The sequence below is a fragment of the Pleurodeles waltl genome, chromosome 12 (assembly GCF_031143425.1).
Source record: "Pleurodeles waltl isolate 20211129_DDA chromosome 12, aPleWal1.hap1.20221129, whole genome shotgun sequence".
In the NCBI taxonomy this organism is placed as follows: domain Eukaryota; kingdom Metazoa; phylum Chordata; class Amphibia; order Caudata; family Salamandridae; genus Pleurodeles; species Pleurodeles waltl.
Genome location: NC_090451.1, coordinates 546,936,249 through 546,961,666, shown reverse-complemented (window position 1 = coordinate 546,961,666; position 25,418 = coordinate 546,936,249). Strand labels below are relative to the sequence as shown.

General features: G+C 43.9%; 1 protein-coding gene across 2 annotated transcripts in view; it reads right to left on the bottom strand.

The window, feature by feature from the left end:
* Positions 1–268: 268 nt before the first annotated feature.
* CENPT (centromere protein T) overlaps positions 269–25,418 on the bottom strand; it is an 834,768-nt gene continuing 809,618 nt past the window's right edge. For both annotated transcript variants that reach the window (XM_069217597.1, XM_069217596.1), the window contains exons 20-22: positions 17,382–17,537; positions 6,237–6,341; positions 269–1,585 (exon numbers count right to left, since the gene is read on the bottom strand). In XM_069217597.1, coding sequence (XP_069073698.1) covers positions 1,465–1,585; positions 6,237–6,341; positions 17,382–17,537 — 382 coding nt within the window. In that variant the 3' untranslated portion in view covers positions 269–1,464. The remainder of the gene's footprint in view (positions 1,586–6,236; positions 6,342–17,381; positions 17,538–25,418) is intronic.

Genomic DNA, 25,418 nt, shown 5'->3' with positions numbered 1-25,418 from the left:
CAACCTAATATTGTTGGTATCCTATCCAGGGCTTTTATCTGTTGTCAGTCAAGCAGCTTGCAGAACTTGTCAAGCTGATTCCTGGTGTAAGTAGGGTGCTATATTCTGGTCACTCGATTGGGATTGTTCTCTTGTTTTCTCCTTTTTTCTTATGTTTTTAAATCAGTAACACGAATAAAAAACATACCAGCATTTCTGCACAGTTTTAAATATTTAACAGTACTGAAAAGAGATGTGAGGCATTAATTGCTTAGCATAAAGGACTCAAACATTTTTACAGAGATTTTTATTAAAATATGAAATATAAATAAAAAAGCTAAAGCTTGTTAACATTTATCTTCATAAGCAATATTTACAGGACAGTGCTTAATGCATCATGTGGCGTGCCAACTTTTTTTTAACTACTTTTTTGTACATAAAATGGAAACTCACAAACACATACGAGCATTGTTCAGCGTCTGGGTGAGAAGTCTGGCCTATGCTCTGGGGTAAAAAAAAGAGATTTCCAATGATTTCTTTAAACAGAAAACAAGCCTAAAGGTTTCACTGAACAACGCACGTGGGAAACAAGAGCTCGAATGTAAAAAGAACAGTCTTAACCCAACCAATGTCAGCTTCTTTGATTCACCTCACATATTAAAAATCAGAACCAACTCCATTCTCTCCACCTCACCTGAGGTGAGACAGACCTTAACATCCATAGCTCTGTATTTTTGTCGTAGTTTACGAAACTTCACCTCTTAATTTTTATTATTCGTCATTTGACTGAAATTGCATTACTTTAAGTATATGGAACGCTGAAATTTCAAGTCCAGAGCTCTGAAGACAAAACGTTATATTTTCTATTCCATAATATTACTGGAAGGCTCCTTGTTAGTTTTCTTTTAAGTAGTGGCTGAAAATGGGGTGGTACTTTAAAGACCTTAAGACGGGCATTAGCAATTGATAAAAATCGAGGTCAGAACACAAACAAAAGCAGGCTGAACGTTGGATCTGGTGGCACTGCACTGACTAGTCCAGAACATAGGTATGCACCCGGAGACATTACTGGCTGCAAGGACACTTTATATTATATTTTCACTCCAAACAAAAGTCAACAATACAGCACAGGGTTACAACTCGTCCATTGTGCATATTTTCAGAGTACAGCCAATAACTGTCCATTTTCTTGCTATAGGGCTGCACCAGGAGAAGTCAACAGTAAGAGGAGAGCTCGGGTATACCAATGGTCACAGCTCACATGGTCGAGAAAGGCTCCTAGCCAGAGGTGGACGCTTCACAGCATGGGGTGGCCGGACTCTACCGACAGCAGAGGACAGAAAATACGCGCAGCACACCTACTCCCGCTCTGCAATGTGAGCAGTGACAATCTTGAGTACAGCACCGAGCTGAAAGGAGACAGTTCACAAAAAAGTGCATGAAGAAGCCTGTACACTATGAGCGGGCTCGAAGCTAGGAGCACTTCTACCGCAGGACCACTTTGTTGCCACTTGTAGCCACGGGGATCAGCAGCCTTCTGTATTCCAGTGGCAGATGGCGCTCAATGAGGACATTCATCGGCATCTCGTCTGTCACCAGGCCTTGTCTGGGAGAGGAAAGAAGAGAAGAAACAAGCCAATTCAAGACCCATTCTTGACCTCCTACGCTTCACAGCAGACTTCAGGCACAAGGGCGCAATATCGGGCATTCCTAGCAAGTGAAGCTGTGCTTCGTATTCATTTATTTAACGACCGAACAGCCCCACACTCATTTTCTTTATGGTCCTATTAGGCTAAAGCATCATGAGCCAGGAGAGGAGGGGGCCACTGGCAAGAGAATGAACCACTTCTCAATCACCCAACTGCCCACATAACCAACCAACAGAGGCTGCAGTTAAAGACTGCCTTAGCACACACTGTATTCCACTTACCTGCACCATAGTGACCTGAACAGCACTTTAAACTAGGAGGAACTTGTGTTCTGTATTACTTTGTTATTGAGTTAAATACAACCATATCAAACATGTATTGGCAGTAAATCAGCAGTGAACATACATATACCACTATTGCCTCTGATTTACACCCGAGGGAAGGCTCCGTGCAAGTTTCTTCAAGTTTAGTAAGTGGAGCTGCTATTAAGAAGAGTCCAATATTGTTAAAAAGCTGTTGAACCCTCGGCCACTAGCCAGTGACATGCTTCACCACAGGATTTGCTACTGAGAAGTAATCCACTGAAGATGAGATGGGAAGCAGGGCTGGTGCTGAGAATGTCAGACAGTCAAGATTAACTGAAAATCTTTCCTGGAGAATTCCTTGCTTTTCCACCCTAAGCACAAATGTCCCTATGTGTGAGCTACATCTTCTAGCCGTACACTATTTATACTCCCCAAATCTAACATTATGTGTGACAGGGTAAATGTACCGCCGTCAGTTGAGTTGAGACAACATTATCCATAAGGTTTTCAAAAAGTTAGATTTCTTCACTTTAGCTGCATGTTTTGCATTCAAACCAGATGTCTGTTCTGTGTCTTGCCAGAACAAACAGACTGTTTAGGGGCTGAAGTGGAAAGTGGTATGTTCCTTGAAGCTCTAGTAGGATCCTTACAGCTTATCATCTCATATTTACATTTTTAGCTGACTTGAGAGACTCTCTGACTGATGAATCATTCTTTGAATGACAAACTCCTTACCTGTTGATTAGGTATAAAAATAATACCAAGCGTCTCTTTTTACCTTTAGTTGGTTTCTGCTGAAAGCAGTCTTGCATGTAATACTCTGATATGTGTGGGATGTTCTGAAGGTATTTTTCTACTCCACAGACTAAGGCACTCAGTAACAGAAACGCCAAGTGTACCTACTGACACTGGGGGCAACAGGAAGAATGGGTCCTGTAGACAAAGCTGACAAAATGAGTCTTTGAACTGCAGAAATCTTAAAGAGGAGCAGATCTCCGAAGATTCCCTCCTTACCTTAAATGCTAAGCTATGGTAACCCTCTGATGCGAATGGAACCCAAAACCTCTTCACATCATTGGCCAGAATTCTGGCACATACTGAGATGTAGAGACTGCATATAGAGCATTAGGGAAGCAATGCTAAATAAGACAATGTAAATATGGCTCTCAAACAAGGAACTTTCCTTGGCACGCTCAGGATAGGTCAAATCATTTCACTGTTGAGGACATCAGTTCTGAAATCAAGAGATTATTCCCAACGCGCCACATACTACTACACTACTATTACGAATAATAATAATTTGTTTCTATATAGTTCTTATGTTCTACTTCTGATGTTTACCAGCACTGTAGCACTGTAAAAAAAAAAAACTGAGGCTACTGCTACCAATTAACCTAACCAACTTAGAAAGGAAGGTATGCTGACCCAGCCACCATTTGTAGGAAAACTCATTGAAAAAGAAGACTTCACTTAATTATGTGAGGATTTAAAGAAAAACAGTCTGCTATTGAACTATCAATCCAGCTTCAGAAAATTCTGCAGCAAAGAGAGAGCATGCTTCAAGTAGTCGCGGACCTCCTCTTCATCGACAATACCAATGATGCTCCTTGTCTGGATCCTGCTCTACCCCCCTGCAGCCTTGGACCCCTTAGACCAAAAAGTAATCATTCACACCTTGGAAACACATGTGGGCTTCTCAGACTGTCATGCGTTGGTTCTTTTCCTGCCTTGCCAATGCCAATCCCCACTAACTCGTCAAGACAGGTGCTGCAAAGACCAAGGATCTCTGCTTCCTGATGAGTACCCCACAATTCTATCCTCTCCCTTGTCCTTTTAACGTCTAGGTGGGAACTCTTGAATCAGTACTCACTGACAACATCTAGATTCACTAATATGGTCACTAAACACAACTTTACAGCCCAATTTTGTCATCTAACGTCTGTAAAGCAACTTAAAAGCTGATGCAAGCTACTGCAAAATTGGATATCAAGAATCTTAAACTCAGCCCAGTTGCACTGTAAGCCTAATGTTTGGCAACAACTGTAAAGCAATCTGGGATTTACCTAGATTGCTTTGCAAGCTGAATGACAATGCAAACTTCTTTAAATCACCCTTCACACAAACCTCTTCTTCAAATAACGCTTCGCCAAGAAGACCACTCCAGCATTTCTCTGTTATCCTTTCACAAAAAGGAAATCAGTTCCTATCGGGAGCCTATTTAAGAATGGCAGAGCAAGTCCTGATCCGTTCCTACCAGTATGCAACACTCTGCTTAATGTCATCCCCAAAACCACACTGAATCGTACATGTAGAGTCACGTCTCATCAAAGACTTAAAGAAGTTAGCCATATCACTCAATCCAAGAACAAATTACACTGACTCCTCTTCCAGGCCCGTATCATCTTCAAAAACTGCAGCATCACAAACAAGACCATCAACAAAGATACTCCTGCATACCTGGGAAAGAACAAATTTCCCTCAGTGGACAATGTCATACCATGGGGCAGTATATCGCCAGCCTAAAGACAAAGATGTGCAAGAAAACAAATAGGTCGTCTAATCCATCCACGTGTCCAAGATACTGAGCAATATCTCCAACAACATTTAAACTGCTCTGACCATCCTTCAATTCAGAAATAAACCGAAAACGCACCTCTACAAGGAGAGGAGCACACACAACGTTCCCCCATCTCCCCGAGAGGTCTACAAGTCACCTTTGCCTTTTAAACAATCGTCAATAGTACCCGAGGGCTCTCGTTTATAATTCATGGTCTTTTGCTTCTCACTTCTAAGTAATGCACATATGCAAACAACATTGCTGTTGAACACTGAACACAGATGGCTTCCAGCTTGACGATGAGGAACAACTGAAGCGTGAAAGGTGTGTCCTACAGAAATATGTTTCATAAATACATACAGAAAAGAGATGCCTCAGTCCACCTTTATTAGGCTCTTAGCCACTCAAAAGAGACAGCCAGCAAATCATGCCAATAAGTCCTTAACTAAACGGAATACAAGCTTGTTTGACAATCACTGTCATCATATTCCACATGTTTCTAGTAATCACCTACTAGGCCCAGTTTCGAAATATGAAACAAAGGGGGGAGAGGCATAATTCTGCTCTAAGCATCAACAAGTGTCACGGGCAAATTAAACCTGCTGCCACAATGACTTGACAGTCAAGCACAGGAGAACCCAACACTGACAACTTATTAGCTGCAGTGTAGTCACTTGACTAATTCTGTAAACTAATCTCGAAACGATATGGCACGGTGTTAGCAGCATTTATGACATCTCTTATGAACTGAAGAAAAGTTGGCAAGCAGGTTTGGGAGAGAAGTTAAACTAAGAGGACTGTGGCAGAGCTATGCTACATGTTGCGCTAGGATCTCCAGGAACTCTTGCTGTAAGCTGATCTAGTTTAATTATTAGCATCAAGCACATGATCCCAGTTAAGCTTAAAAAGGATATGCAGCACTAACTTCTAAGGGTGCCCAGGTTGTTACCAGAACGAGGTAGACTTCCATCACATGGTTTGGGAATGCCAAGCTAAGTTCTCCTACTAGAATGGGTTCTCCTGTATGGGCAGCAACCATGTTAAGTTTCTTGGGAGTGTTTGATCACCCAGAATCCAAAAACACGAGATGAGGTTTGCAAGTAAGGCGCTGCTTTTGGTGAAATTAAAGTTGGCAATACGCTGGAGCCCGCACTAGCTCCTATATTATTAAGCATATACAGAGATGTGAATAGGTGGGCAATGGCTTAGATTGGCTTCCTGATTTTGGCAGTCTCTAGAACAGGGAAGAAAAAGCAGAAAGGTTGGCGGCTAGATTAGAAAAATGATGTAATAAATCACGAGTGCCCTCCTTGAATGACAGGCAGCGCTTCCCTTAGTATCACTTTTAATACTTATAGTGAAATACTCATGACTGGCTATCCACCACGCAGCCCCTGCTGTTGAATGATGCTGTAGCACGAACATGAAAGAAACAGATTGGAATAACCCGATGTTTGGCACCTAGTATACTGGCCTTAAACTATTTTGAGTCGGCACGTAGAACTAGATTGCATGAAGCTACCTAAAAATAAATTATTTAGGGGATAACCACACTGAGCGGCTAGTTTGCTTAGTAAGATAAAACTTCTTTCTTTAATATAAAAAAACGAGTGATGTTGGCCAACTATTTTTTTTATACAGGAACAGCGACAAGTAGTCATAAAATGCAGGGGGTATGTCATTTTTTTGGTGACAAGTTATTATGCTTTGTTTTGTCATACTCACAGCAAAGTAGATCCCCCTTACCGTCTCATGAGAAGTTCAACATCTGATGCTTCCACAGTGGTCCTTCCTGCATGGGCTGCGAAGGCCTCCAGGTCAGCACTCAGCTGCTCCAAGTAGGCGTTCACGCTGTGTATACAAACAACAGAGTAGAGATGAGTTTGCCAACAAAAGACAATTTAGTTCCTCTCCAGGCACAGCAATAAAACAAAGAGCATGTATTCACTACAGATAACTACCTACAGTTAAAATGAAGGGTAGCATGCACATAGTAGAACAGCAAAGAAGTGTACAGATTTCATATTTCTTGAGAAGGCAGTATGATGTTAATGTGGGTGCCTGCTGGCAAGGTACACTTGTGGCAAAAGCAAAACTGGCAGCAATCTAAGTAAGCACTGTTATGGAAAAGCCTAAGAACGTGGAGAAGCTAGCAGCAGCATTCCAATGAGTAACAGGACTGCAGGTAAGTGCAGTGCTGTAGCTGCCCATGTTACCTTTGCATACTTATCATGTAGTGAAGCAGAACAGGATTTATATATGGTGTCCAAAGTGATTGGACGACTCAATATCTTGACGGAGGCACAATGGGGTCAGCAGAACGGTGAACCGGACGTTGGGGTTGGTGCCTGCAGGAAGCAGGGAAGTGGCTCCTCCACCCCAAGGCAGATGCTGACGGGCTTACGAAGTGCTAGAGAACCTCTGAGACTTTGGAGTCCACACAGCTGAAGGACCAGTCGGAATATCTAGATTGTGGGGACAGAGGATGACAGGCAGGCACAGTTTTGCCCTAAAAGTCCACCAGTCATCCACAGTTCTTGCTCCTTCGGCTCTTCTACGCTCTCTGCTTCTTAGGTCAGACAAATCTGTTCTTCTGGTGTCAGGGGCCCACCTAAATACTCAATTTACAGGAGTTTAGGGTAGTGTAGTATAGTAGCCAATGGGCTATGTACCTTTGGGGTGACTACACCCCCTATATGACCTGTGGGAAGTGGACATAACCCTGTACCAGGATTCTTAGTTCCACCGAAATCAAGATGCTGAAACCCTTCCTCGAGTGTTCACTTCGGGTAGCCCACCATTGGGGTGTGGCTAGCCCAAAGGTAGAACATGCCCACTGTATAACTATTTTTCCCACCTGTCCTGGTGTCAAGTGGGCCTCAGAGCAGGAGGTGGCAACCCCCAGGTCAGGGGAAGCCGGGGTCACATACCAAAGGCAGCAGGGTCTTTGAAGTTTCTGGCGTTGGCATGCAGATTCACTAGCCATCCTGCTGGAGTAGGTGATAACACCTTCCTCCAAGGCAGGCATTGTTTCGGGCCTCTGAGAGCGTGCGCTCTCACCTCAAAGGGGGTCCGGAAACATGTCTGTGGTGGCAGGGCGGTCACTACCAGTCAGCCAGCACACTAAGGGTCTAGTAGGTTTCAAGCGGGGGACCTGTAAGTTGCCCTCTGGGTGCATGTCATAATAAATCCAAGGCTGGCATCAGTCTGGATTTATTAAGACAAGCTGTTTGCTACCAAACACCATAGGTTTCAGTGAAGCCATTATATAGCTGGGGAACTCCTAATGATGGGTGCCCAGTACATACAGTAAGAGGGCTTCCCTGTTCACTTACAATATCCAATAATTGAACTAGACATCAAAGGGGGATATCTGCTCATGCAGGAATGTCCTCACATCAAATATAATGCACCCTGCCATAGGGCTCTAAGGCCTGCTGTAAGGGTGACTTACATATATTTAAATGCAGTGATTGGGGCATAGCACACAAGGCGTGTGCCATGTTGTGTGTTTGCCTGGCTTGCACCATGGCATGCAGTCTGAAATGGCAGCTGTGAGCAACTTGCTTTAGGGTGGCTCCCTGACAGTGCTTAATTTGTGCTTGCTGTTTCCGGTGCCGAGCACCAGCACTTATTTTTGAGGGCCGGGCCTTATTGTTATGCCTCAAGCATCTGCTGTGAGCAAAAGACACACATATGAAAGACGGATGAAGGGAAAAACAAAAAAGCGTCACAAAGGGAGAAAGTAAAAAGCTGCAAGAGTGAGCTGAAGGGGCAGCGAGTTGCTTTATGAGGATTGAAAAGGCTCGAGATGGCTTCAGGATTACGCTGCCTCAGTATTCCATGTTCACACATTTAACTGCAGCAGCCGCATGTTTAAGAGGAGGGCTTTGGGCACTGGCACCTTTGTATTTACAAATTAAGAACTAGTCCCTGAGGGTGGCACAATACATGCTGCAGTCCTTAGGGACCCTCTCCAGTACCCAGGCCCTAGGTACCAGGGGTACCATTTACTAGGGACTTAAAGCTACAGGAGGGCGAGCCAATTGTACACATTTTACCTTGTTTTAGGGAAAGAGCACTGACACTGGGGACCTGTTTGGCAGGGACCCAGTGCACCTCAGTCGTAAAACCTGAGTACCAGTGAGCCAAAAGTAGGGGTGACCATGTCCAAAAGGGGCACTTTCCTACAAAAGGCAATTTGTCACAGCTGGAAAGGAGAGTCCATAATAAAAAAAGTGTTTAGGTCTCGCCTATAGATAGTTTTGAACTGTCTATTACTGAAGACCTATTGTGGCCAATAAAAATACTTACAGTGGGATTTGGACCATCCATCTGCTTACCACTGTTTGGCTTTCATGTCAATTTGATTTGCCTTATTCCTATCTCACCTCTTCCTGTGTTTGTCCCTTCCCAGGAGCACCCTTCCTAAACATGCTCTTGAATTCTATGACTTGTATCATTCCAGTGCTCACATTCAGGGAAATGCGGTTTTCATTTCTTTGTGAACTCCAAGTGACTGCATGTGTGTTTATGCTATCTCCTTCATGTGGTGATTCCCACCTCAATGCGCCTCTCACTGTGTTTTCTGTTGTCGTATTCTCCCTCTCCCTGCCATTTTTTTAGTTTAATACATTCCCCCCCCCCCCACGTCAAGTTCTTCCCTTGCGCTCTTGTTCCCACCACCCACTCTTTTGTTGCTTTTTTATTTCCCGTTCCAAGACTGGCATCTTTAAACAGTAAATACAAAGAATATAAAAATGGCAGCTGTGCAATGGGTTATGTGCGCCCATACCTCATCAAGCTGTAGCGCCATAAAGTCATGATGCATTTGCTTAGTCCCGTGATGATGCATGTGAATGTAAAAGCCATTGTGATTTTTTCTTGTTTTCAGTTGATACTGCATAGAATTAGCAAAAATAATTTTCTATGTGCAAAAAGAACTGGCGTGTCCAATAGGCAGCAACAGGGGAGAACTATTGGCTTGGCCAATGTTTGATTTTTTTAATTGTTTTTAAGGCAGCATTCTGCCTATTGTAAGCTCTCTATTAACTAGTGCTACAATGATACACTTTAATAATGCTCATATTATTGACCTCCAAAGGATGAAAGGCAGAGTTGGACTCACTGGGATTACATTTCCTAAACTGCAGATATTACACAGCTGTGAGCAGGGAGCATTAACAAGGGGTATGCTCATTTTAAGGACATTTACCCTGCCAAATATTAAGCAGGGCTAGCTACACTGGTTAAGATTCAAATTAGTTGCTTTGAGTGACGGGCAAACATTATTTTACTAAAAACAATGTGTCACAGTGGATTTTAATACTCAGATATCTGCCACCCAATTATGTTTTGAGGGCCTTGAAGGTGAAAAACCCCATCAGCAAGAGTTGAGACTTATGAAAACAATGCCCCAAATTTCTGGATAGTCGTATAAACTGAAGCAAGGGAATGGGACAGATTTCTAGTGAAACACATTTTATCTGACGGGACTGCTATAAGATGCTCCAAATGGAGTAATAGTTTATTTTTATTTTAAAACAGGAGGTGATCAAAGTATAGGCAAAGAGTACAGGTACAAGTGCAGACCCCTGGTGCACGCATCTTTAGATAGCAATGGGATCCAAAGCTTTACCGTCTGCAATCGTCACAATAGGCTCCAAATACAGGTGTTCAATAGACTGCAGAAACAGTAGTTAAAGTCTACGCTTCTTCACATGAAAACACTGCAAACAAACCAAACCTGATGCCTTCTCTGCAACCAAGGCAGCAGTTAGGGGCATCTTATGCTACTAAAGAAGCAGAGGGCTAAGTTAAGGAGGTTAGGGATGCTGTAAGTGGCAGTGACGCCACCTGTCACTCAGTTGCCATGACTAGTGTAGTCAGGGCGCTATGAAACATTTTAATTTTTCCATTCAGAAGTAGATGGGGCGTAAGATGAGCACACAGAACACCCCAACTTTTTGTGTGTTAAGATCTTAGTCTTTATAACAAATGGTATGTGCAAGACAGACCGGACTATTATCAGATGTAGGCAGGGTTCCCTTTACAAGGAGGGCATTAACCGGTGCAGCAATAGTAGCAGACGACCAATAGAAGGGGTAGGTCGGTCCTGAAGTAAATATTTTAAGTACTGAAAAAGCCCCAGTCTCGGTTATTTCAGTTCAATCTCCCAGACAGCGCTCATCATGCTACCTGGAGCCACTTGTTTGGATGTTATTCCAATGTCTCTGCTGCATGTTAACACAGGCTAACGTGGGATTACTAGACTGGCCCTCTCCTTCTGTGGATTGGTTTTCTTCGTGTTCAGATGGACTGTCATGGCCAGTGTACAAGATGTGCTTGTTGACATTTCAATGGCTCCTGTGGGAAGGATGTGCCATTCATATGAAGTTGCTCCCAGTGAAAATACCAACTCCTACTCCACACACATACATACATAGAAGTAAACAATGTGGACTTAAATGCTACCAAAGTGTAAGCCTTATTTTCTTCTAACATTGGTCAATCTGATTACCTCAGAACCTACCCTTGAGAACTTCGATTTGTATTTCCACTTTGTGCATTATTTGAACTGTGGTCTTTCAATTAAACAATCAAAAGAGACAACGTTTTCAGTATATAAAACACTTATCATTCTATGTATAATTCACAACTCCCACTGGCACATCTTATGCTTACTGTTATTACTGCTCATGTGCATATATTCTGTACTAATGAACAAGTTACTTACCTTCGGTAGTGCCTTTTCTGTTCAAGACTATATCTAGTTGCAGATTCCTTACCTTAAAATTATCCCAGGCATTAGACTGGATCCAGAAGATTTCTCGTAATGCCCCTGCAAGCTGGTAGGTGGCGTTGATTGGCTCCGCTTGTGTCGTAGGTGTTGTCACTGACATCTGCTGCACCGCCCAGGTACACGGACATCAGTTTCTTTTCACAACTCTGCACACAAGAAGTGCGCAGCAATGAAGAACATGGACCATTGGTGTGGAAAACAAGAACCTTGAATGGGTAATACCCCAGTCTATAGAAATGTATCCGCAGAGCAGGAAAGATGGTCGTGCTGGTAAGGGATCTGCAGCTAGGTGTAGTCTCCACCAGATAAGGCGCTACAGAAGCTAACTTGCTCTTTTGATAGATTTCTAGCTGCAGATTCCTTACTTTAGAATAGATACCCCAGCAATACCATCACCAGTGGTGAATCTGCGGACCCATTACAGATGAAGTCCTGCCGGACCGAAAAGGCAAAATGTCTGTCACAACAGACCTGACTGTCCAGACAGTAATATTGGGTAAACATGTACAGGGAAGCTTACGTTGCTGCTTGGCAGATATCCAGGACCGGAACTCTGCATGCTAACGCAGTGGTCCAACTTTGGCTCTGGTAGAATAAACATGCAAGCCCTCAGGGGGTTGCTTCATGACCAATGTGTAGCAGATTTTAATGCAGAGCACAACTTATCAGAAGATGGTCCTTTTCAGTACAGCACAACCCTTTTTAGTTCCGACATTCCCCATGAAGAGTTGATCGTTCACCCAGAATTACTGTGTGTGCGGTCAAGGTAGAAAGGCAAAGCTTGTTTGGGGTCCAGACGATCAATAGGCTCCTCACCCTTGGAAGGGTGAGGTGGAGCATAGAAAATAGGCAAGGTGATGGACTGACCTACATGAACGGGCGTGGCCATCTTTGGAAGAAAGGAGGCCCGCTTGAGAAGTATCACTTCGTCAGGATGAATAGATAAATAGGGTGGCTTAGATGAAAAGGCCTGTATCTCACTAACTTGTCAGGCAGATGTGATAGCCAGAAAGAAAGTTGTTTTGATGGTGAGCAACCGTAGGGGAAAATTGTGAAGTGGCTTAAAGGGAGCGCACATCAAAAATGTGAGAACCAGATTTAAGTTTCACTGAGGCATGATAAAGGGAGAAGGAGGAAAAAGATCAACTAAACCTTTCAAGAATCCACGTACAAAAGGAGTTTTGAAATGAGATGGTCGATCGGGCAATCTTGGGAACGCAGTGATATCAGAAAGACAACTCTTAAGAGAGTGCCCAGAGCAGGGCTCTTCTGGGCAAGATAGAATGAAAAGAAGAACCTGGGAAAGTGGGGCAGAAAGGGGATCAACATTTCTGTGAAAAATAACCAGCAACAAATTTATTCCAATGGCAGGTGCATACCATCTTGGTGAAGGAACGTCTGAGTGCCATGATGACATTGCAAACTTTGGGATGCAGGTCAAAGGCTGTCAACCGCTCAGTCGCCGCGCTAGAAGGGAGAGACTATACAGGTTTGGGTAGAGAACCCTCCCCTGTGACAGAAGATCATCCTGAAGGGGCCGCCTGAGGATCGATTGCCATGCTCAGTAGCTCTGGATACCAGACTCTGCGTGCCCAATCCGGTGCCACAAGTTAACTTGGGCCCGGTCATTCTTGATATCTCTGGGCAGGAGTATTATGGGCAGAAAGGCGTACAGGAGGCCTGAGCTCCACTCTCGCCATCGAGCGCGAGCCACCTTGGAAACTCCGGCGTGCAAAACTGCTGACATTGTGTGTTCTTGACAAATAAGAACAGATTTAACCAAGGCTCTCCCAACTGCTGAAAGAGACCTTGCGCCACTTCTGGATGAAGACGCCAATTGTGATCCACTAAGCAACTGCAAATGAGTTTGTCTGCCTTGGAGTTCAGATAACCCAGCAGGTGTTGAACCACCAAGGAAATGCCCTGATGTTCCAGCCATGTCCAGAGACGCAGGGCCTCTTGACAGATTCCACGACCCCACACCAACCTGTATGTTACAATACCCACATGGCGGTGGTGTTGTCTATAAACACCTGCCCCAGCCTCCCTTTGATGGAGTTTAGAAAGGCCTTCAATGCTAGTCAGTTCACCTGCAACTCCAGCATATTGATGTGGAGTCCGGAATCCGCCAGAGACCAGAGTCTTCTGATCTGCAGCTCTCACAAATGGCCGCTCCCATACCAGGAGTGACACATCTGCCACTACTGTCAGATACGGTTGGGGAAGGGAGAAGGGTCTGCACTTACCCAATCGCAGTTCATTAGCTAGCACTGCAGATCTTTCACAGTTCCCTCTGAAATTGGACCATGTCGGAGAGATTCCCCTGATGCTGTGCCCATTTGAACGTCAGGTTCCACTGCAGAGCCTGCATATTCCAGTGTGCATTTGTTGCTAGCAGGATGCAGGAGGCCTTAAGCCCCAGCGGGCTCAGAGCCTGTCTCACGTAAACCCAGGATAGAGGCTGAAAAACTAGTATCATCGCCTGAATATCCTGGACTCACTGATCGGATGATAAGCCTAAAAAAGCACTGTGTCCAGAACAGCTCCAATGAAAAAAGCATCTGAGAAGGAGTCAGGTGTGACTTTGGCACATTTATAGTGAACCCTAGAGAGTGCCGGAGGTCCACCCTAGTCTGGAGATGGGAAACAACAGGCTCAGTTGAACCCACCTTCAACAACCAATCGTTGATATAGGAGAAGACTGACACCCCTGATCTTCGCAGGTGAGCTGCAGCCACCACCATCACCTTGGTGAACACCCGAAGAGCGTGGTCAGGTCAAAGGGGTGCACGGCAAACTGGAAATGCTTGTGGTCGACCCTGAACGACAGGTAACACCTGTAGGCAGGCAGGATAGGAATAATAATATTACATCCTGCAAGTCCCATGGTACTATCCAGTCTACTGGGTCCAGGGCAGACAAACCCTGAGCCAATGTGAGCATCTTGAATTTCTCCTTCCTGAGGAAGTAGTTTAGGGACCGGAGATCTAGGATAGGACGAAGGCATCTGTCCTTCTTCTGCAACAAAAAGAAGTGGGAACAGCAACTACGACCTACTTCTGGCATAGAGACCCTCTCTACAGCTCCCTTGGCCAAGAGAGCCACAACATCCTTACAGAGAAGAGAAAGATGATCCTCTGTCAGCCTGTCTTGAGACGGTGCCATGGGGTTAAGGGTCATCACGAAGTGGAGGGTGTAGCTCCTCCGGACTATCTGCAAAATCCACCTGTCTGATGTTAAGGACTGCCAATGGGACAAGTGATGGCATATCCTGCCACCAACTGGACACCTGTGATGAAATAACGGCAGATTAGGAGGGTGTGGAGGCTGCACCTGTGGGGTTGGGGTGTGGACTGACTCGACTTCTGGCTGCCTTATCCACAAGGCCTGTGGATTCGACATTTATGGTTATGCAGGGGCTGTGGAGCATGCGCAGCACAGTGGCTATTGCCATGGCTCGAAACCCCTTCCTAGCCACAAAAGGAGCATAAAGCAGATTGGGAGTAGCTCAGGGCAGAAGATAAGCTCAAGGTCCAAGCCGTAGCCCGACTGCCCATAAAACGTTTTAGAGCAGAGTCAGCTTTGTCTCTGAAAAGACAGGAGCCACTAAAGGGCATATCCATCAAAGAAGGCATGACATCCCCTGAAAATCCAGTAGTACGAAGCCAGGTGTGGCGCCCAAGGGCCAGTGTTTTTGAAACCGCTCTGTTCAGTGAGTTGGTTGTGTTGAGTCTACAGCGAATTGTGAATTTTGCTGCATCTCTCCCATCTGCAACAGCTTAACAGAGCACAGTCTGGGCCTCGTCCGAGATTGTAGGCAGCACTTGCACAACCATATCCAACAGAACGTGGGAGTAGTGGCCCACAAGGCATGCAGTGTTCATGGACCACAATGCCAAGCTGGCATAAGAAAACATCTTCTTCCCAAGAGTATACAGCCTCTTGGATTCCCTATCTGGCAGAGTGGGAAGGAATGCACCAGGGTTGACATAGGAGGTGAAAGCCTGGACCACCAAACTCTCAGGGGTGGGGTGTTGCGTGAGGAAACTTGTGTTCCTTGGGGCGAAGCGGTGTTGATTGTCCTATTAACAGAACATCTGTGAGGGCCTCATTAAACGGGAGGAGCGATTTAGATGGGAAGATTCCCAGCTGAAGCACCTCTGTCAAGACACTGGTCTTGACCGCCACCGAGGGCAGCCGAAGGTCCTACGCACCACCACTGAAAAAGACGCTCCCTCCTCCGTAGCCACGGTAGGGGGAGAAAGCAGGCCAGTAGCTGAGAAGTATCCAGGTCACTACCTTCAACCAGTTCTTCATACCAGTCTATGTCTTGCTCATAAGGACTTCTTCAGGGTCCCACTCCTCCCAGAGTCCAAGCCCAAAGGACCAAGATTCAGGATCTGATCTGGGGAGCAACTCTCCCGATGGCACCAGATACTGCGTAGAGTGACCCCCCTCCGGTTCCGTATTGGAGTTGGGGATTGAAATGGGGATGGTGCCAGTAGCGTCGGCATTATGACTGGTGCCAGGCAAAGTCGAGGTGGTATGACTGGCGTCGGCCCAGATCCAGAAGTAGATCCTTGGGGCCTCACTGGTGCCAAGGGTGGAGCCACTGGCACAGAGCCAGCAGGGGCCACTGATGACCCCATGGGGCCTAAAAGCACGCCAGACGGGTCGGCCCTTCCAAATCTGAGGAACATGGCAGCAAGGAATTCCTTTACTTTGGCGGGGGTAGCTCCGGCTACCGGAAATTTGGGGAGGTGTGGAGTTGGCCCAGGTGCAGGCTATACCGTGGAGCAAGGCCTAGAATGAGCACGCTCCTGGGTCTCGTCAGCCAACAGACGCGGATACGTCAAAACACGCTTCAACTTTTTTCTTCTTGTGACTGGACTTACCTGAATGTCCAGAACATTCCGAACGGAACGACAACCTCGGACTCTGCAACCAATCCCAGGACCTTCCACTCAACTGGGACCTTGAGCGGCACAGAGTTGCATGACAGGCCGCCATCATCTTGAGGGAACGCTCCCTCAAAGCCTTGGGATTCATTGCGCGGCAGTCGAAGCACGACTTTGGGTTGTGGTCATGCTTGAGGCACCACAGGCAAACAAGGTGCAGGTCTGTCACAGACAATGGCCTGTGGCAGGCGCAACAGGGCTTGAAGCCTGCCTTCTTTGATGACGTCCTGCCACACCAGGAGGAAAACCTCAAAAAAGCCTCAACAAAACGTAAAAAAAAGTATAGTCAAAAAGTGAATGAAGGGGTAGCTCTTCCCGGATCTGGCTGGTGAGGAAAAGAACAGATGTCAGCATGCCTGGGTGGAGCCTATATAGGTAACAAGGATTCCACTTGCATCGCGGAAGACACACGCAGAGATGATCAACGCCACCTACTGGCGTACAGGGGTACTGCTCAAGAAAAATCCTCTGCACCCAGATTGACACCTGGGATTATTCTAAGGTAAAGAATCTGCAGCTAGAAGACCCTATCAGATATATTTATTTTGCAGCTTGGGGGCAGTGCTCAATGCGTGAAAGCTGAAAGGAAGCAAAAATATTATTTTTGCATTTCATATTCCTGGTTGTGTGCTGATTTAAGGTCACAAAAAGAAGTATGTTGTCACAATGGAGCAACTTAGAGGATACTTAGTAGCTTCAAGGCAGTTGCACATGCTATGTCAAGTGACTAATTCACATTTTCATTTGTGCACAGGGGTGTTGGTGGTGACCATGATAAGCTTGAGATGCCTTTTGCGCTGAGCTGACAAGTATTTGTTAAGGATGCAATAACAGAGTCCATTGCAGGCTCAGGTTGACTTCTGCTATTAAAGTGATTTCAGGAGTTTGAGTACCAAAACATCACGTTCAAAGGAGATGTATTACTGAAATGTAAAACTCTGAATGATCACTGAATTTTAAAACAGTAGTGGATCACTGAAATTTTAAAGGGGAGAACACTGACATTTTAAAGGGCACTAGGTACAAATGATACAGGTATAAAAGACAGAGCATAAATTGAGGGAAAGTTAACCATTCAGGAGAAAAGCATGAACAGAAAACTGCAAGAAAACTGAACAACAAAGAACTTACCCCTTTTCCACCACTTCATACGTATCTTTCGCCACTTTCATCTTGGCGTAATGTGCAAACGTCTGCCTGATAAGTTTGCTTGGCAAACGAGGCTCCTTTTTTGACAGTACATTTTTCTTAGGTGCGCACTTGGCAATTTGCAGCTTTTTTGATATCCTTGTGAAGGAGAGAGAGGTTAATTTTAGTGAACGCCACAGCGCAGATCCTTTGCATTTGACCCTGATAAAAACAGCCTGTCCTACAATACTCAGTTGGAGGGGACTATTACTTTTGGCAAACAGTTCCAGATTTTAATTCAGAAAATACTATATTTTCCCTGGCAGGGAGAGGTCTGGTGCTTCAAGGCAAGTCCTCCTCTGAATCCTATGACCCCGAAAGATGAAAGAAAAAGGCACGATGTCCATATTGAACAAGCCCACTTAGGAGGATTGCAAAATAGTTTGTTATTGGGCACACAATTAGTATTACTGCACCAACTCTGACCTTAAATTCGCAATAAATCAAAGTTTTCGTATTTGACAGGGACTGATTCATACATGTTTAAGGGCTGGACAGTTGTACAGAACAAGAAGGTGGTCAACCTACTAAGTCAATTTGTTACTGACCTGCACAAAAATTGACAATACAAATTAATGTTTTGCACTGAGATTTTTAGTAACGCGACTTGGAAACAAAATCTCCTCCCCTTGGCCCCAACCAAGCATGCCTGCTGGGGGAAAATGCAGAGCTTTAAAGAATCCAGCTAGTTTTGCACGATAAACACTCATGCTCCAAGCATGGTGGAAACATGCAAAGGCAATAGGTCTGACTTTCGTTTTTTAGAAATGTGGGATTTTAATTGCAATGGTCGCATGTACTAGTGTGAGATGTTTGGATGTGTTAACTATCAACACAGTAATTCACGTGTGCATACAAATGCTATCCAAATTAATTTAATTAAGAAAATCCCATGAAATGTTTTAGATATTTAAGTGATTGATTTAATTACTGTGAAGCATCAGAAATGAAAATATGTATGTGATATATATATATATATATATATACACACTTACATTCTTTATTTTAAAACATGGTGAACAACGCTTATAACATTTTAGCAAAAACTAGTTAACTACTTCAAAGACCCAGAATTATTTCTCACATGTCATAATACTGCGTGGGACCCGATTTAAATCTTGCCAGAGAGGGAACTCTGTTGCAAGGGTGAAGGATTTCCCGCCCTGTCAAGATTATGGTTCACACACCTGATTTAAATGTGGGCAGACCACAGTTTGACAACGGCAAAGACTACTCCATCTCTGTTGTGGTCACACTTCTCTGATGGCCTGACAGCGATGGGGCTGTCGGAGATTTGGCTATATGTCTGACCATCTAATTTAAATGGACGGACATACAGCTGTTTTTCATTTCCATCACTGCCAGGAAAAACCTGGAGGTAAGGGCCACTGAAAACAACTTTATGCCCCCTCTCCATGGGAGGACACTTCAATGGCAAAGAAGGCAAGGTTTTTTTTTTTATTTCAAAAAGAAAATTCCGCTTTGGGATATCTTTTTACAATTAAAAGATGATTTGTGAGTTTGCCCCCATCAAGAAAATAATGCACCGACAGCGACTGTTGTGGCGGTGGTTCCAGCCAATATGCTAGAAATGCCAGCAGAGTTGGCAGATATTTCTAAATGTGGCCGTCGGTACCTCTATCAGGGCAAATAAGTAATTTTTCTCAATCACCCTGGCGGAGGACAGGCGGACTGCCATGAATTTTAAGAGGCCCTATGTTGCTTTTGCTTATCAATGCGAATGATTCTTTAGATTCACAGTAAGAAGGGCACAACATACAGATAAAGGCAGGAAGGCCCCTAGGAAAACAGTTTATATGAAGAACCATTCCCAAGAGTTAATATAATTAGGCCTGCTAGCATGAAAAGTTAAGTGCCACCAGACTAAGACTCACCCCTCTCGCAGTTGTAGCACAGGCCTCAAGTATATGTATAATTACCCTGCCACTTTTAATAAAAATAAAAATGTTTGGATAATCCTTTAACCTGAAAGCCACCACCATCAACTATCTTTCAAATTATAAGACACTGTTTCTGATTTTCTGACTATCTTCTCAACAATAGGTCATATTGACAACACTGTTAGAACTAAAAGACTAGTGCATTATCATGGAAATGAAATTAAAGGCTATTTGGCTCAAGCAACTTCCATTGATAGGTCATGTATGTACAGTGGAAGCTCGTGGGTCCACATCTGGCTGCTGCAAACCAACAGGGGAGTCGAAAATCGTGGGCCTGCCCAGGTGTGCTCTGATAGCACAGCAGGTCTATACCAGGAGATCTGAGGCTGCATCCAAACATCACCCCAAGTGACCTGGAGGCCTGGGGACTCAAACTCCCATCTACCTAAGCGCTAGGAGGCAAGTCTGCAGCTTGTGTGTCTTGGAGGAGGGCCTCCCATTTCACGCTGACAAATGCCTCAGCAATCCTGCAGCACGGGACACTAGGAGATCTGGGGCTGCATCCAAACATCACCCCAAGTGACCAGGAGGCCTGGGGGACTTCAAGTTTCATCTACCTAAGCGCCAGGAGGCGTGTCTGCAGCTTGTGTGCCCTTGGGGGTGGGGCCTTTGGATCGTGCCGAAAAGCGCCCCACCATTCCTGCTGCGTGGGAAGCGTGCAGGTCGTGTACAGGAGAAGACTGGGCCAAGACGGGCCCGTCTGAGACAGAATGAAGCACGACTGGGCCCCATCTCTAACATTTAACATCTGACCTGCTACGTGCCAGTTCTTGACCCATTGCTTCTTCTGGGCTAAAACTTGAACAGCTGAACTCCTCCAGGTGAGGTGATCTCTTCCCTCTTCACAAAGGGCAAATGGAAGGCGAAGGAGAGTCCCCGTGGGATCGTAAAGATGGTCAAAAAAACTATGGGAAGTAAAGTGCCAAATAATTGTTTGGCTAATGACATTGATGATTTGATAGATGGGTGGAATCACTTTTTAATGGACAGACTATCTATAAGAATCAAGATTTAAGCCTGAAGGTGGCAGACATTTTAAAAAAACACACACAAAAAAACCAAGCCATCCTCTGAGAAAATACTGCCCAGTCCTGTATCTCCTCCAGTGGGCAGTGAAATGGGACACATTGAAAGTTCAATGTTGTTGTGGGGCTAGGTGTATCCGACTCAGTGCCTCCACAGAATGTTTTAAAAAATGAACTTGATGTGAAATCTGTTTTAGATGGTGGCACCTGAAATGTCACGTTCTAATTGTTTTAGGGTGTTGGCACTGCCAATATGTGGAAATAACGATGCTGTAGTAACTAATCCTGTTGTAGCAGGGACCTGGAGGAATATTAAGGGGAAGCAAGAAGATACAAATTGTGTATGTCACACGGTGATTGGCCAACTCAAAGAAATTATTACAAATCTTGTAAATGAAGTTTCCTTGATGCGTCTAAAAATGGAGAAACTTGCTGATACAATTAATGTAGCCCACTTATTGCAAAATAAATTATGGAGAATATCGGTCTACGGGAAATCAGGCGGGATCAGTACCGCCAGGGGTTTCGGCCTAAATAAATACACTGTGCCATTACAGCCTGCCCCTGTGGAGGTCCCAAGGGAGGCTTCCATCAAAAGGCAGGATCAGTTGTTCCCTGTCTCTAAGCAGACACCTGCTTTATTTACTAGGACTAACCCGGCCAAAGCTTTGAAACCCTTTATACAGGCCCTATACTCCAGCAGAAGGTAAACAGCAGTATAATATATATGATAAATGTCCCTAAAATATTGCAGAAGGTGCGAGAAAAATAGAAAGACATTGGTTAATAAAGTTACACATTGGACCAGGCAGATTAGAAAATGCCATTCAATAATTTGTTCAGACATTATAGTAGCAAAAAGGGATCCATGACGATGATAATCTTGACTATCTCCCTAGATTTAACTAATGCTACCCTTGTTGAAGATTTGGTGAATTTGGACCAAAGCACTTCTCCCCCTAATGGTTCAATGACACAGTTCAAACTTAATATTCCTCCAGGGAGGACAACGCAGCACCCTATCGGTTCCAGTCCCTTGTTCAATCTAGCACAGAAGTCTCCAACCTTTTAAGTAACAACAGCTACTTCTGATTTCAATGGAAATCACCAAGAACTACTAATATTGTTAGTGTTGACTACATCAGATAAGAATAAACTAGTAGCCAACGTATGCAAGATTCACAGCAGTGACCACCTCAGTGCAGGGTTGCTAGCAATGATGCAAAAAAGGCTTTGTAAATTTGAGGTGCCGCTACATAGGTAATACATAACAGCGATAGCTGCAATGTCAGTGACACCAGGGTAATATTATTATTAATAATTAATCTCCAATGTTGTATATTCAGCAGTCAAATATTAGATTTAAATATATTTGAGAAATTATGAGATCTTAAAATACACACATTTTCATCTAAAAAACGCACGTTTCTGTCGTAGTATACATATTAATTCAACCAAACAAAAGACTCTAATTTAATAGGCAGGGCTGCATACCGGAGAGCTACTTACAGGTAATCTGGAGAGCTACCAGTAGCTCACGAACTACTAGTTGGAGAGGACTGATCTAGCACAAAAGGCACACGGGGACCCCAAGTTGCACAACCCAAACGGGGAGGAAGGCGATAGAGGAGCATGATGTGAGGAGGTATTGCATTCCCTTCATGCTACAGGACCAGAAGGAACAAAATTGCTGGATACCTATAGTGAGTACAGTAGCGAAGGGAGGCGATCCCTAGCTTTCATTCATCCACCACCTCGAAAAAATTCAAACCTTAAGATTTTAGCATTGAATTTAGCAGGTCTTACATCAAAACTAAATTGTGAGGAATGGGGGAATTGTATTGATAAATTTGATACATGTGTCATACAGGAGACATGGGAAACTGACCCAGTCCACCGCCTGAGTTATATGACTTTTAGCATTGAGGCATCTTCGTCCCCAGATGGACGAGCTGTAGGGGCCCTTATAATTTGGATTAAAATACACTTGAGCGGTGTTGAGAGAGTTGTCAAATTCTAGAGATTTACTGGCAGTGAGATTTTTTACTTCTAAAGACGCAGGGTCTATTCTGCTGGTAAATATCTATAACAGATTCACTTCTCAGAACCAGGAGTCACCCACCATTTCAGCCCTAGATGAGCTTTTACAAAGTAATGAGGTATCAGCTATAAGATAGTGGCTGGGGACTTGAACGCTACTTATGAACCCCTTGAATTAATAGCTAAACTCACTGAACAAGAGAACGGGGAATCCCTAGACTGGGTCAGGCTGGCATCACCAGAAACACTAAAGTGACATTAAAAATAGCATCCCTTACATTAAAATACAGTATCAGAGCCTGCAATGGGTGAAATAGCTCAGAAAAAACCCAAGTCATACTTACAAACAGGTGAATTGTAAAACAAGAATTGATAACATCCTGTTGGGTACATCCCTATGGCACCAGCTGATCGAACAAATAGACAGTGAGCATAATGCCTTGGTATTAGAATTGACCCAACCCTTTAATTCTCCCTCGATACAGAGGGGAACATAATCAACCCCACAGTTTTCAGTAACAACAGACAGAGGATCAAGTGGCTCAAAATTGAGGAGGATGTAGATTTTCTAGCTCAAATCTACTCCGTTGTGCAATCATTGTTTGATCTTGTAAAACATGAAGACGAACCTCAATAAATGATTGAGATATATGGTAGACTGGGCGGCGAACTTAAACCCTTTTTTTTTTTTTTTTTTTAAGAATAAGAGGGGTAAGCTAATTAGTAACAGCAAAGCTGAATGGTATGATGAACAATGTGAGGCAGCCAGGGCTGAGCTGATGGCCATTTTGAAAAACATCCACAAGTCTCTACTGGTGGAAAAAAGGCAAAATTACAAAATGGCCAAACTGCGTATAAAAGAAAATGGGAGGAGGCCCTATAGAGAGATCTTGCCACTGCAGTGAAATTTAAAGAGAGTAAGCAGTTCTGGCACTTAATAAATAAGGGATAGAAGAAGTGTACCATATTCAACCACAGTCCTGGGTTCTTCAATTCATTTGACTCTATACGGCTAAGACAGAGACTTGTAGGAAAGTTGATGGTAATGATTGTATGGAGCTATATTTTAACCTGAGCAACGTTGACCCTATTTTTCTTTTTTGTTTTGTTTAGAAGCTACAAAGGCGGATCTTAACTCCTTAAAAAAGGATTGGATAAAATACCGGGTGATCTTTACCTATATGAACCAGAAGAGTAGGGTGTTATCCTTAATCGTAGCTTCAATACAATTCTAAAGGGAGCTGAGGTCCCGACACAGTGTTGGAAGTCGAGGTGGTCCCCGTCTATAAAAAAGGTGATAAAGGGAACCCATCCAATTACAGGCCGATAAGCCTAATTGACATCTCATAGAAACTGTTATATACACACTTGCTAGGGTGGCTAAATGAGTGGATTTAGAGAGAGTACGAGCACCACTGATCAAATATCCAAGTTCCTATTAATTCTATGGAAGTATGTGGCTATCAAAAAGAAAGCATATATATATGGAATTCGTAGATCTAAAAGCTGCTTTTGACTGTATCCCAAGAGGTAAATTGTGGTCTGTTCTTGAACAGTTAGGGGTTTCCCAGAGTCTTCTATGTAATAATATTAGATTACATACAAATAACTATGACCAAATACAATGGAGCCAGAAGGGTGAACTTACAGAACGTATTAGAGTGGACAGGGGAGTGTGGCAAGGTTGTGTGCTAGCACCAGCCCTGTTCACCCTATACATTAAAGGGATGATAGAATCATTGATTGATTGTAATGGTGATATCCCAGTGATTGCAGGGCAGAGGGTTCCTTCACTGTTATATGCAGCCGACACCCTTTTAGTCTCTAAATCATCTATGGAACTGCAAAATTTACTTGATCTTTTTAAATCCTTTTACTAGAAACTGGGGCTGGAAGTCAATGGAGCTAAAATGGAATTCATGACTTTCAACCCCCACAGATCATAGAGAGGGGCGAGTCAAACTGGCTGAAATATACTTGGATCAAGTCAAACAATTTGATTACCTGGTTTGACAAATACATTATCAAGATCACCACAAATAACTAAGAGTCAGATAGCACTCCAATCTGTTAGCTTTGCAATAGCCAAAAAGCTGAAAACCTCAATTTTTAGGCCTGTTCTACCAGCAATATCAAGTATATGGGGCCAAGGGAACTGGTGCAGCACTGTATGGTGCTGAAAAATGGGGCTTGAACAACATAGGGATAATTGAAAGAGTAGAGGGTGTCTTTATGAGATCTGTACCTGCACTTCCCCGGAATGCACCCTTGATCCACATTAGATTGGATTTAGGTCTAAAAAACATTGCTCACGTGGTGGCATTTCGGCCCCTTGCCTTCTAGGTTAGAATATGGACCAATGATTCCCCACTTATGTTGTGCCAAACATTTTGTGATGTCACTGGATTCCAAAGGAATCATAGCATGATTAAAGTACGATAAGCAATGGCTAACAAGACTACAATACTAGGGTTGATTGAATTATGGACCAACCCAGAATACATGCAGAAAAAAATCTCTAGTTTGTATAAAAAAGAGGTACTGGGATCATATTAATGACACTAATGTAGGGGCATTGTCCAGTAGATTCATGGAGTTCCAGCATATAATGATTTGGGGGCTTGTTATTCTAAATCAAACTGAGTCCCCATACGCAAAATCCCTGTATTTAGATACAGCATTTTGCCTTTAAATCAATTTTGTAACAAATGGACAGGTAGCAACATTTCTCCAATTTTCCCTGGCTGTCAGTCCATCCAAGAATTACTAGAGTACTTTTTGTTTTTCTGCCCTAAATATTCTATGATAAGAAAAACATTGCTAGTTCTGGTCTGCTGCATTTTATCAGTAAAACATCAAAAGGATGCTGTCAGAATTTTTAAGAGCGATAGCACGGACTGCTTAGTGTTTGCTGTATCTAGGTATTTGATGTATGACTAGTAGCAAAGACGGAA